Here is a 13,696-nt window from a genome sequence, read left to right as displayed (position 1 = left end):
ACATTGGTGAAGCAATGTGGACTCAAGCCAGTGCAACTCTGATATGCTTCCCCACAGCTTTAAGGTGTCTTTTCAGGACACATTTCGTTGTAATAGATGGTAAGCATGGCAAAAAAAGACATTTCACATAAAAGGAAAATGTAAATCATATATAGACGATATCCTTGAAACAACTTAGGCAGCTGCAATTTGACATGGAAACGGTGAAGGCAGGATGAAAGTGGAGTCTATGTTGACACACTGCTTACGTGTTATGATGTAATCCTGCGTTAGAGTCTCTGCCTGCTTTTCTTTTCGCTGACTCTTCACAACACACAACTTCGCTCCTCTGTGAAACAAAAGTTCAAAAATAAAATGATTGCATGCCTACAGCAGGCAGTGCTGTCTTCTTAGTTACATACAGCAGGTTTCTAAGGGAGTTGGGATTGAATCCGTTTGCAAGAGAAATCTAGGTCAGGCGTTAAAATGGCCATTAAAGGAGAGATTTACAGGCATTACCAGGTCTTGCATGAAAAGATTAGTGAACCAGCATTAAAATAAAACAAACAAACAAATAAATAAATAAACCAGTTGAACAGCTTCTGGCTGCTATTACCTTAGAGGATGGAAAAGATAAGTGACTGAATATAGTTACAATTAAAATATATCTTTTAAAAAAAATCGAACATTAGTCTTTACCTTTGACTCTTGATAGGGTCATAGTATACTTTGGCCAGTCCATTCCCAGTCCCAACCATGATCTGGTTTAGTTTTGGGTGCCACAAACAGCGGACAACACTCTACAGAGGGAAAAACAAACACACCAGAAATAAGTATTTTTTCATGTCCACATCAATGTTATTTTGAAAGTAAGACAGCATCTGTCCCTGTACTTTGACGTACTTGCTAATTCAGATCTCAGATGGTTAATTTTAGATGCGCTGTTTAAAAGTATTTTTTTTCCCACAGTCAAATGGGTTTAAAAGGCCCTGCATATCAACAAAGCACTCACTAGGCATCTCCAGCCCCGCCCCACCCTTTCGTTCACTATCGCTTTCACATACACTACCGGTCAAAAGTTTTAGAACACCCCCATTTTTCCAGTTTTTATTGAAAGTTACGCAGTTTAATGTCTCAATGTACTCTGAAATTAAAGCATAGAACAAACAATTGGAGATAAAAAAGAAATCATGGAATCGTTTTGTTTAACAAAATTTAATCTAAATTTTTGACTCATCAAAGTAGCCACCTTTTGCAGATATAACAGCCGAACACACTTGTGGCATTTTTTCTACAATGGAAATCAAATATTGTTCGGAAAGTTCTTCCCAACACTGTTGCAGAAGTTCCCACAAATGTGTTGCACTTGTAGGTTGCTTTGCTTTCACCCTTCTGTCCAGTTCATCCCAAACCAGCTCGATGGGGTTTAAGTCTGGAGACTGTGCTGGCCATTCCATGATTTGAAGCCTACCGTCTTGTTCTTTTCTTCTAAGGTAGTTCTGACATAGCCTGGAGGTATGTTTTGGGTCATTATTTTGCTGTAGGATGAACCCCTGACCAACTAGGCGTATACCAGAGGGTATTGCATGGCGCTGCAAAATGCTGTGGTAGCAGTTTTGGTTCAGGGTGCCACTCACTCTGTGCAAGTCGCCGACTCTGGATCCAGCAAAAGAGCCCCAGACCATCACGCTTCCTCCTCCATGTTTGACAGTTGGTGTCACACACCGAGGAACCATCCTTTTGCCTACTCGACGGCGTACAAAAACCCTGCGTGATGAACCGAAGATTTCAAATTTTGATTCATCGGTCCATAAGACCTTCTTCCAGTCTTCAGTAGTCCACTGGCGGTGCTTCATGGCCCCAGGCAAGCCTCTTTTTCTTATTTTGCCATCTTAGCAATGGCTTTCTTACTGCCACTCGACCTGTCAAACGTGCAGCTGGAAGTCTTCTCTTCACAGTTGAAACTGAGACTTGCTTACTTCAACCAGTGTTAAGCTGTGCTTAAGCTGTTGTCCTGTGAGCCGCCTATCACGCAAGCTGTTGACTCTCAGAAACTTGTCTTCTGATTCTGTTGTGGCTTTGGGTCTGCCAAACCTCTTCCTGTCAGAGTTTCCTCCAGTTTCCAAGTGCCTTTTGATGGTGTAGGAAACTGTACTCACTGACCCAGGGGCAAGTATGACTATTCATGAGATACGCCCTTTTTTTTCGGCTTGTCTCTGCTCCTGTCGCTCCCACTCGGCCATTGAATGGTTTTCTCGGCTTTTTCCGGAGAAAAAACGACTAGAAACCCATTTTTTGCATCTTCTTGATGATGTCGGACACGGTCCGACATTGGACCAGATAGGAATAATTGCAATGTCGGACCAGGTCCGACATAGGACCGCAAAAGGTTAATATGCTGCAATATTATTTCCCAGTTATTTTAAGGGAGGTACTTGTTAGCTTCCCATTCTGAATTAGATTAGGTTTTCAAAGTCTGTAAAGTCATTTAATGACTGTGCGTCTGATAATGCAGCCATAATTATTTTCATTCCTGTTACAAATTTCATTTCAAAACAACAATGTCTCACTCTGGGAAATGCATACACTGAAACAAATTTGCTGACTAATAGAAACACATTGCTGAAAAAACGTGCTGTTGCAAGTTGTTTAACTAACCCAGTAACCCAGTATGTCCATTGCCAAGGAATCTTGTTGCAATTTGCACTGCATGATTCTGACCTGGGGCAACTATGAGGTTGTGCTAGTCTGTGTCCACCTCCTGGATTTCCAAACCAAATTCCCATTCTAATTACAAACAGAATATGTCAAGGACTCCATGATTATTGGTCAAAATCATCTGCTGACAAAAAAAGTTCTACAGGTCTTTGAAACCTTGCTTTCAACCTTGGTCCATCCCTCCAGCAACCAATCCACCTCTTAGTTATGTGCTCTAAATTACATAGCCCAGATATAAACAAATCCACAAGCCCTCTCCACAATGTGCCTATTGTGGATCATTGCCTTTCATATATTTTATCAATAAATGGAGCTTTCAATGCAGTGAAGGTTTTTATGGATGAAATGTGTGTTGCAACAGAATACAAAGGGTGCATCATTCAAGTAACTTCAATTTCATGTTTATCTCCATATTATAATAAATGCAGACCAAACCTCCATCTCAGGACACATGAACTGTCATGCTATACCATTTGTTTGGATGTAAAGAAATCTCAACTCAAACCATAGAAATTTGATTTATAATGTATTGGTGTGCGAGAGCTTGAGCTTGTGTGCTCACCACTCACTGGATGCTTGAAATGCTGCTCTTTTTCCCTGAAAAGTGGCATTACCGCATTTACTTATAAATCAAGGCCAATTTAAAGCCAACGGAGTGGAGCATAGTTTGTGTGAATTCATAATGACAGCTGAATTTGCTGCAATCAATATTTGTTAGATCACACAGCCTACAGCAACTCCCTCATAATACATGTACTGTAGGTTATCCCTTTAAATATACGTGTATTTATCTATACAGTACTCTCTTTTCTTTCTACCCCCATCTCTCCCTCTTTCTTGGAAGTCTCCGTCTCAGAGATACCAAGAATGCCAAAGAAAAGCAGCACATCTCATAAACGTCTTTGCAAGCAAAGTAGTACAATTATGTTTGTAACAGAGCTATCAAATAATAATAAAAAAGAAAATACATTTCCATTATTTGTTTTTCTATAAAGCTGTTTGGTCTTTTGCTACTTGTTTATGACACATGCTTGTTTGACCTTTACAAAAAGTTCCTGATGTACTGTATTCCTCTACTTTGTACTGTTAGTAGATGTATCTAATAGGACTTGGCTGGATGACAGCCAAGAAAAACAAACCCTGGGATGGTGTGATTCACAGACTATGGCTACAGTACTGTTAACTTGTCAAACATGCATAGCAAACTTAATACTGTGGCACTTGCTTCCTCACTGGTTAGAATGATTTTCAAAATGTGGTGGACATTGTACAGAGCATTAGTTATAAAAAAGAAAAACATATCTCCATAACTTGTTAGGTCCCACTTAACCATCATATGGAAAAAATGTATTTGCTCGTGCACAATCTGTGTTTTATTAGCTGATATTCAATAGAAACTTTTTTTTTTTTTTTTTTTGCTTTGGCCTGCAATCATTGCATACAAATGAAGGGATCTCAAATAGTGTGGCGTTATGGTCTTTTGAAGACATGCTGGTGGCAGATTTAAAAAATAAATAAATAAATAAATAAATAAAAGGTTCCCCTTATAAGGACGCTTAAATAATAAATGTATAAATGCTCTGAGGTAACAAAATATGCATATGATGACATCTGTGTAGTTTACAGGAGATGTTTCAGTACTATACAAAACACAGAGTAAGAATCTGCAATAATTTGATCTACTTAAGAGCCAGCTGTTCAGTATGACATTTAGGAAGTAATTAAGGTACCCAGTTGAAGGGGTATTTCTAAGGGTTTTAATGAGTAAAATGATTCAACAACACTAAATAAGTCAGGTCAGTTCAGCTGTAGAAAATACAGTCTGGGATAACCTTGATTCTTAATAGCCATGAATACATAGGTTTGCTTTAGGGTTCTTGGAGTGGTTGGTGATCTTCTCAGGATTCCTGCTCCTGGCCTTACCCTCGAGCCATAACAGATGGATAGCTACGCCCTGAGCCTCCAAAGCCCAGTACGTTCTAAAAAGAATAAAAGGGCCATCAACGAGTTTTTGCAACTTACCAACTGTCTTTCTAATGTAGCACTTTAAAAAGACAGCAACCCAATCTCCTGGTTTAAATAGCGGTGCTATCCGTGCTCAATGGCCATGTCCATTGGTTAAAGCTGGATGGGTTAGAGTGCCAGTGTGTCTTGGTAGAAGTCTCATCAGGGGCTCCAACATGCAGTGGAACCACTGGTGTCAGGGCCATCTGAGCACTATTAGGATGACATATAAATGTACTACACTATGCTGAACTTTACTCATGGTTTCACTAGGGCACCTGTAACTTGGACAAATAGATTATGCTCATGAATAAAGAAAATGTGCAGTTTGCATTCTCTCCAAATTCAAAAAAGTTTAGCAGGTGTAACAGAAATTATGCTGCTCACTTCTGGATGGAGTGACCAAATCAAGAGGGATTAAGTTCCTGCTCAGGAAGCAGAATGACTGATGAGGCACAGGAGGTACTGATTTCTCAAGGAGCTTTCTGGAAACTTCACCACAAGATGAGGTACAAATCTGAACAGAATGCAAATGGGCTGTGTGATTTTCTTATTCCATTACTACAACTGAACCATGAAACCAGTCTGTAATACTCAATTTCATCATATTCTAATATCAAACTTGGGTTTAAATTAATTTGTTAAATAATTCACAGCCCTCTGTTCTACCACCATGTTTCTTCTTCTAAAGTATTTACTAAGACATTTTAACAGACCAAAGCAGTCTCGGTTTTGACACAGCTAGTGCACATTTTGTTTCACTCAGTTGCCTCAGTCAAACCTTGCTGGCAGGCATGCTAATTATCATAAACCTTTGTGAATACAATTGAAAAGGTCACCCAACAAATGGCACACCTGGAACACTAACAAGGTCTGATCACACCCAAACTGTGTCAGATCTCTTGCGGCACCACCAGTATTTACTGCTCTACAAAATATAACCATACTGTTGCTTAAGAAAGTATTACCACAAAAGAACATTCATTCAGCAGGGGATCCTTTCTCAAACAGCTTTGCAGTTTTAACAATACCAGTATCCTCATCCTGAATATCACCAGTACATTTGGAGGAAAAATAAAAGTGGCCATGTGCATTGTACCTTGTCTATTCTGGCAATATGTAACTGTTTTTGTATTTAAAATATCTAATTCCTACTATAGCTTCCCCATAATGTCACAGGAGGAGGTTCTTTATCTTTACAAACTGAAACAATTATTTTTTTATTATATGTAAAAGTAATCTTCTGTGTAGAAATGTAATCAATTATGTAAATATTATGATTTAATTAAGTGTTTATTTTGATTTATTTCTGCTGACAAATTCTAAAAAGTGATGACATTGTTGGCAGCCATCCGTGTTGCCTCGGGCTCCTTCTGTTTTTAAGAAGTACCTTAAGATGCAACTTCTCGAAAGACTTTTTAAATAGTTTAGAAATTCTGATCATGCACTTGCTGAATTAATTGTCTTCCATTTAGTTGACAGTTTTTCAAGTGCCGAGTCTATTTTCCAGCATAGAATGGACAACCTAAAACAGTTAGAAACAATCCTATTACTCAATCATACCACTTGGAAACAGTGCCAACATTGTTCTTGAAATAGAGATGCTATTCTTAGGAACTGAAGCCACTAACAGCACCAAAGCTGACAACAGCAAGGTAAAAAGCTAAATGTTGCAAACACTGCACTTGGAAAACACATGACTGAATCAAAGACAATCAAGATCACACTGCTTACATTGCATGCTGTCAGTACCACATTCAGCACTGGTCTCAATGCACTCCAAATAAGAATGTTAAACAAGATTAACTGTAACGTGCAGTACTTTAGTTTGCCAAGTTGCATTCCAAAAGAATAAATCAAAATAAATTTGCGGTATAAAAAAAATAAATAAAAAAATGCAAAAAACGCTCACCAGAGCCAGTCCTGAAAGCTAAGTTACTTAAAAAGTAGCATGTAAATATACTGACATAAGATATCCATTAAACATGTAGACAGTCTCAAAATGTTTTCCCAGTAGTGAACACACACACAGTACTTTGTCATCTGTTTAGTTTTTTATTACATTTTTTATTTAGTATATTAATAAATGTACAAAAGGAAATTAACAAAGGAATTACCAATAATGTAGCCAGGTAAACAGTAATTTCGATTGTTCAACACAGATACTAGTTCTGTTCAGTATCTTAAAAGATTAAGCAATAAAACATCCCTTCAAAAGATATCAGTAATCCTGTCAGTCACAAAGCATCTCCTGAATGGCACGTCCTCCAATACATGACAGCAACATCTGTTGCTATGGGAAATATTTTGCCAAAAAAGGTGAAAAAAAATACTTCTCTTTTAAAAAGTGCCAACTCTGCTTTCTGCCTCAGTGGCCATGACGGTATGCAGGGGTCTGCTTGAATAGGGCTGTTCCGATTTGCTGCACTCTGCCGCTCATGGAGCGAGATAAGGGGCCTGTTAGCAGAAGAGATACTGACTGTGCGAGGACGTTTTGACAGCTGCGGTTGAGCTCCATAATTACAGGCCAATGCAACAGCAGTCGTGCAGGGCACTGACAGCATGATAACTACTTGTGTATGTGTGTGTGTGTGTGTGTGTGTGTGTGTCTCTCTCTCAAATCGTAAGTCTTAAGGCTACCAGCAGTATTGACAGAACGCTGGGGTACCACAAACTCTCAATTTACAGCATGGAAAGAAATGACAAACATTTACAGTAAAAAGGACATAATGCAAAAAGGAGTTTAATTAAAAGAGAAGAATATAAAATGGGTGAATTAATTAATATATGAATGAAGATACCACTTTCATGCACGGATGTGTTTTACCAAGTGGCTATGGACAAGCATATGACACACTGAAGTCAAACTATACAATGCTGACACCCTTTCTAAAGATGCAGCAGTTGATCAATATGACGTCCAAACTTCAAATCAGTGGCCATCCATATCACATCCACTCTTCGTATGGGGATGTTATGTTCATGCTTTTCCCATGGTTATACAATGCACTTACCATTGTTTACAGTTTTTTTTTTTTTTTTAATATGCTTTACCACACCTCTCTGGGCTTCACAATACCTATGCTTTACAATGCTTTTATTACACTTTACTAGGTTTTAACTGTGGGAAACTTTTATAAGGAAGATCACAATTGATATTTCTTATTGAAGGCCACCACCAGTGTATACGATATCATCTGCATGTCAAGTCATACTTGAAGTTGTAATATTACTATCTATCTTACTGACAGATGCAGTAAACAGCTATGGTCCCACGACATAACCTTGTGATCCACTTTCCTAATTTTATAGCATTACAAGAATTTCCATTTTAACCAATAGCTCTTGGTTCAACAGTTTATTGTCAATTGTGTTTAAAGTCTTTGTGAATCAATAAAACAAAGCTCTGCAAACATGACCCATTTGAGATCAATCCTATCATCGTCCAAATCTTTTGCAACAGCATTACTTGTACTAACCTGAAACAATATTGAGTCAACATATTACACAACTCTAAATATATATTTTTTATTGTAAAAATATAAAAATCTTAGCAAGCATAGAACTGCGCCCTTTCATTCAAATGTTCTTAGCTAGCATGCAGCTGGTGTACATTTTCAGACAAAAAAAGCAGTTTTTTGGAAACAGCAACACAAAAAACAACATTGGTATGTTTTTAAAGGATAACATTATTGGTTGACGTACATACCAGGGTCTGCCTCTCATTTCCAGTGAGTTCATCGGCCCTAGAAAAGGTTTAGCAAAGAGGCTCCTGCCAAGCAGATTACAGCCAAAGCCTGTCAGTATGCTGCAGCCCTAGTCTCGTCTGTTACCACCAGCATCATTACGTTAATAATCACTCAAGGGGAGGAAATCATTTACCACTAATACACAACTCTCCTTAGATTACTGGGCAAACTTACCTTAGTTTTGCTGTCTACCCATGTGCACACAAGGGTTATGTGGGAGGTCTTTGATGCAATAAAGTTAACAAAAGGCAGACCAAAACAAACAGAAGGTGCAATGTAAACTGTCCATAGCTCAACGCACAACTGTTAATTAGTAAGGGTGAGTCTTCAAGTAAATCGAGTATTCTAAATAAAAATACAACTTGGCACGGTATTTTTGAGAGAGGAGGAAGTTAAAAGTGATTAGCCACTACAATTGTCATCTCACTGATATTGATAGGGAGGCGGGTGCCATTCATTACCTAGCTCTGCTATTGGCGAAGGGAGTACCTGAGCAATGAAAACGTAGTTTGAGTTTACAGGAAATTAAAGAAGATATGGAGTCTCAATGAAAGGAAAGGACTTTTGTAACTTCAAGAAGCCATGGAGAGTGCAGAATTACATTGGAAGAAACTAACTGGTGGGATTGCAATAGAGGGTGCACCGTATATGACTGAGCAAAAGACTGGACTGGCAAGCAGAGTGCAGGAAAAAAATTAAAGAAATGCACAAGTACCCATTTTCTTACACTGGATTCTGCATCAACAGGCATTATGTGGAGAAGTTGCATAACTAGAATATGTAATGAGCGTTGTTATGAAGTGTGTGAGAAAAGTCGTTAAGTGTCCTGACAGAAGTCATAAAAAGGTACATTTCAAAGTGGAAAGGTTTACTATTTCGCATTTTCATAGCTTTTCTCTTTTTTTTCCAGTGTTGTTAACACCGTTATATTTTGGAATATAAGTTAAATATTGAGACTTGGGGATTGATTTTATTCTTAATACAAGGACAGTAAAACGTGACCGACATGTATCTGAGTGTCGTATATCCGAGTGCTGACTGTACTGAGTTTTTTTTGTCAGTGTTCTAGGAAAGCTGCTTCTAGTTAATGTGTAAAGTAGTATATTTGAGTAGATTGGCCTACATACAATTTATATAGACATTTTCATGTACATTACAATGTATATATATTATGGTGCAGCCCACCAAGTGAACAGTCTTAAATGGCCCTTCTGTTAAAAACACATTTTATTAATTATAAATTTAGTAATTCAGCAAGATGTATTTATTTCACGTTGGTGAATCAAACTAACAAATCTGTTGAATAGATTCACTAAACTGAAGGAATCAAATTAAATCAAGTCAGTAAAAAAAAAAAATCAAACTGCACATCACTAGTTTTCAGGCCAGATAAATCGGTTTAAATAGCACGCCTATCAGTGGTTAAAGCCTGGTTTCCAAACAAACTAATTATCGCTCACTGTAATGTGCACAATACAATTATTGCCCTTTACTAAATACAGTGCGAATGAAGCTCATCTCATTATTCAGAGCGGGGTGCCTCATTTAAATACACTGTCATGCATTGCCATACAAATCACATGTTCATTCTTTATTTAATTTTTTTTTTTTTTTTTTTTTTTTTTTTAATTTAGTCGTTGTCCATTATTTTTTATAATTTTTTTTCTCCCAATTTAGAATGGCCAATTATTTTTAGGCTCAGCTCACCGCTACCAGCCCTGCACTGACTCGGGAGGGCGAAGATGAACACACTCTGTCCTCCAAAGTGTGTGCCGTCAGCCGACCACTTTTTTTCACACTGCGGACTCACCATGCAGCCACCCAAGAGCTACAACGTCGGAGGACAACGCAGCTCTCGGGCAGCTTACAGGCAAGCCCGCAGGCACCCGGCCAGACTACAGGGGTCGCTGGTGCGCGGTGAGCCGAGGACACCCTAGCCGACCTAACCTTCCCTCCCCCCGGGCGGTGCTCGGCCAATTGAGTGCCGCCCCCTGGAAGCTCCCGTCCTCGGTGCGCAAAGGAATAGCCTGAACTCGAACTCGCGATGTCCAGACTATAGGGCACATCCTGCACTCCACACGGAGCGCCTTTACTGGATGCGCCACTCGGGAGCCCCTGTTCATTCTGATTATCATAGTATGGCACCATAAAATTAGCGTGCACCATAATATGCCCACTATTTCAAGCGATAATGAATACAATTGCAATAGTAAATATGGAAATCATTAACATGCACACTAATTGCAATGATAGTGCACCATAAAGTTTAGCACCCTTTCGTAAATGAGGTCCTTCGTATTGTAAATCAAGGAGTTAAATGCTCAATCATCTAAAATGCAAGCACCCATCTGCTACACAGAACACAGAATGTGGCAAAAAAACAAACAAGCATTGCATCTTTTACTGTGTGCAGTATCGGCGTCAAAAGTTGTTAAAAGTTAACTTTTAATTTGGATTTTGACTGCAAACTACCCGGGCGATGTTAAGCCTTTGTTTGAGATGTGCGGTTATTGGTCTCCTACTGATATCGGCTTGATTCCGGAATAGTAAGCAGTAGTGTTGTTTGTTTTATAAGAGTTGTGAAAGGGTGTTAATCCAGTTGAAGTTTTGAAGGTCCTTTTTATAAAGTTCTGTGTTTTACAGTTAAAACCCATCTGCTGTGTATTCTTATTTCATACTTCTAGTTTATATCATTTTTTTTTTTTTTTAAATACATTAGATGTTTCTTCCCTGTTACTGTTGATGTATTCTTCTATGCGTCCCTATGTGTGGTTGCTGCTAATACGTTCTAAGGACCTGTCACTGTTGAGTAATTAGAGGAAACTTTTACTCTTGGTTTATTTGAATATCTTACTATTCGAAATTCCCACCACTAGTAATTAGGGGTGTGCAGAAAATGCAAATTTGACTCCCTTTACAAAATGTGGACACCGGGTGGCACTGTGTGCCAAGTTAAAATTTTGATCCCTATAAAGCTATTACAAGTGAATTTTATATTAGGAAATGAACAATCTTTACACAGTACTTTGCATTTAGTGGCCCCATAGTTTGATTACAAATAGTACTTGTGGTGAATATGTGAAGTTCCCATCAGAACCGACATTAAAAACCTACTTGGGGATTGTGAATTCACACTTTTAATGCCAATACCAAATTATTTCAAATACAAAAACATGTTAAGGGAGAGTACATAGTATCAATTATGTTAATAAAGGCTCACTGTTTGAAATACTGAACTGGTTTATTTCAAAACATTGAGAGTCCTGCCATCCTTGAGGTGGAAAAGACATTTCTGATGTCGACTTAAGATAAAACACAACTCGCAAATTGTATTTAAAGTGTGCCAGATTTCACATATAAAAGTTTGCTGACATACATCTTCTTAAGCTATAATTTTAGAGTCCTGTGTGTTTACTTTAAAGTGAATAAATGTAAATTCTATAGACAGCTTCAGTGAATTATGTGCAATTAATCTGTGTCGGAAGCATATCTGTTATGACTACATCTACAACATTCTTAAACTTGTAAAAATTACTGAAAGATTTAATCTGAACAGTATCACACATTAAGAGACGATCGTATTTCTTTCGTACCATCAGCACAATGTGATGCACGCTTGTTAAATGTGTGCTTGCTATTTATTTATTTATTTTTTTGTGTCTGATCTTTCATGAAAGGTGCCAGAAAAATGTAAGAACCTCACCCTGATCTCAAAAAGGTCTAAATTTCTCATATTTCATTCCAGGGTCTATACTAAATGTCCTCCCCAATTCAGGGTGTCTGGTATCCCCAACTACATGCTTAATTGCAATTTCTTCTTCTGTCTGGAAATGGTATAGTTTATCAAGGTCAGAGATTCAATGAAGCCTGAAAACCTTAAAAATACACATAAAACCATGACAAAAGGTTGGAGAATAATACAAGAACTAATGAGGAATTCAATTTTATAAAAAAAACAACCAGTGTGTCTTAATGTACTCTCAATCTGTCCATTCTAAAATTCATTCATTTAATATTGCTAAAACTGTAATGATTAGGAATTGTCGGCAAAATCAACATTGATAAATTAGACCTTTCTCAAAGTATTATGAGGTTAACAAAGTTAAATATGTAATTGAGTTTAAATACATTATTATCTTTTTGTTTTGTTCAGACAGCTCCCCTAAACAAGCATGCATGAAAATTTGTAAAGCAAATTATGTTTACATATTACATCTTTAAAAAAAAATCTGTATCAATGATCCGAATGACAATTGAACCGCCCATATCTTATTCAGAAATGATTATCAGCTGGACACTGATTATTTCCTATTGTATTTAATCAACTGTAAACTGAAATAAACCACCACCAAACTGTTTCCAAAATGATTGATAGATAATGTTTAGTACTTTTAAATCCGAGCAGATTTTCTAAAAGACACCATTTAAAATGAGTTTCTTATGGATGAAATGTGATAACTTGATCAACCCATACATATATTTTAACTGTCCAGTCCTGCAATAAAGTAGATTTTGTCAATGTCACCGGCCATGACGACAAGGCAATTTTCATAATCATACAGTAGCCCCTCGCTAAACCGGACAATCATTTTGTTATGTGTTGCAGTAAAAATACCTCTTAAGAAAGGGGAACAAGACTAAAAGGCTAGAATATGCACAAGAACACAGAAATTGGACTATGGAAAAATGGTCAAATGTGCTTTAGGCTGTTGATGGATGGATAATGACACTTGTGCCTTCTGCTAGTTCTGTTGTCAATTCAACGCTTGTCTTCTTTCTATTCCTTAAGGATATTATCTTCAAGTATTGCTCATCCTTCTTAGACAGCTTTTTGGGTTTTCCAGTCCTGGGTTTGTCAATTACAAATGATGTTTCTCTGTACTTGTTGATTATGCTTCGGATATCACACCTTGAAAATCAAGTGATGCAAGCTATTTCATTCAATGTTTTTCCTTCTTTATGCAAGTCAAGGTTGTTATAATAGTAGAAAACTAGTGGAGGCTTTGAGTAAATTGTTGATGCATAGGATGGATATTAATTGAAGATCATTGATGAAACGCACACAAATGCTGAATGTGATGTGTAGTCCAGTATATTAGAAAACATTAGGTTATTATCATAACCCTGGTTCCCTGAAATAGAAATGTAGCCATTATTGAATGGGTATTTACCTCCTAAAGACCTGAATCCTGAATACTTTATATCAAAGCTGCTCCTTTGAGCCTGTGACACAGTCATGACCCCGC

The 13,696-nt window shown here is 37.7% G+C and overlaps 1 protein-coding gene across 1 annotated transcript in view; it reads right to left on the bottom strand.

Moving 5' to 3' along the window:
- LOC117420669 (WD repeat-containing protein 70-like) overlaps nt 1–13,696 on the bottom strand; it is a 130,473-nt gene that overhangs the window by 16,008 nt on the left and 100,769 nt on the right. The window contains exons 15-16 of the mRNA XM_034034191.3: nt 679–779; nt 249–328 (exon numbers count right to left, since the gene is read on the bottom strand). Coding sequence (XP_033890082.2) covers nt 249–328; nt 679–779 — 181 coding nt within the window. The remainder of the gene's footprint in view (nt 1–248; nt 329–678; nt 780–13,696) is intronic.

The sequence above is a fragment of the Acipenser ruthenus genome, chromosome 1, assembly GCF_902713425.1.
Source record: "Acipenser ruthenus chromosome 1, fAciRut3.2 maternal haplotype, whole genome shotgun sequence".
Lineage (NCBI taxonomy): Eukaryota > Metazoa > Chordata > Actinopteri > Acipenseriformes > Acipenseridae > Acipenser > Acipenser ruthenus.
This window is presented reverse-complemented; position numbering and strand designations above follow the sequence as displayed.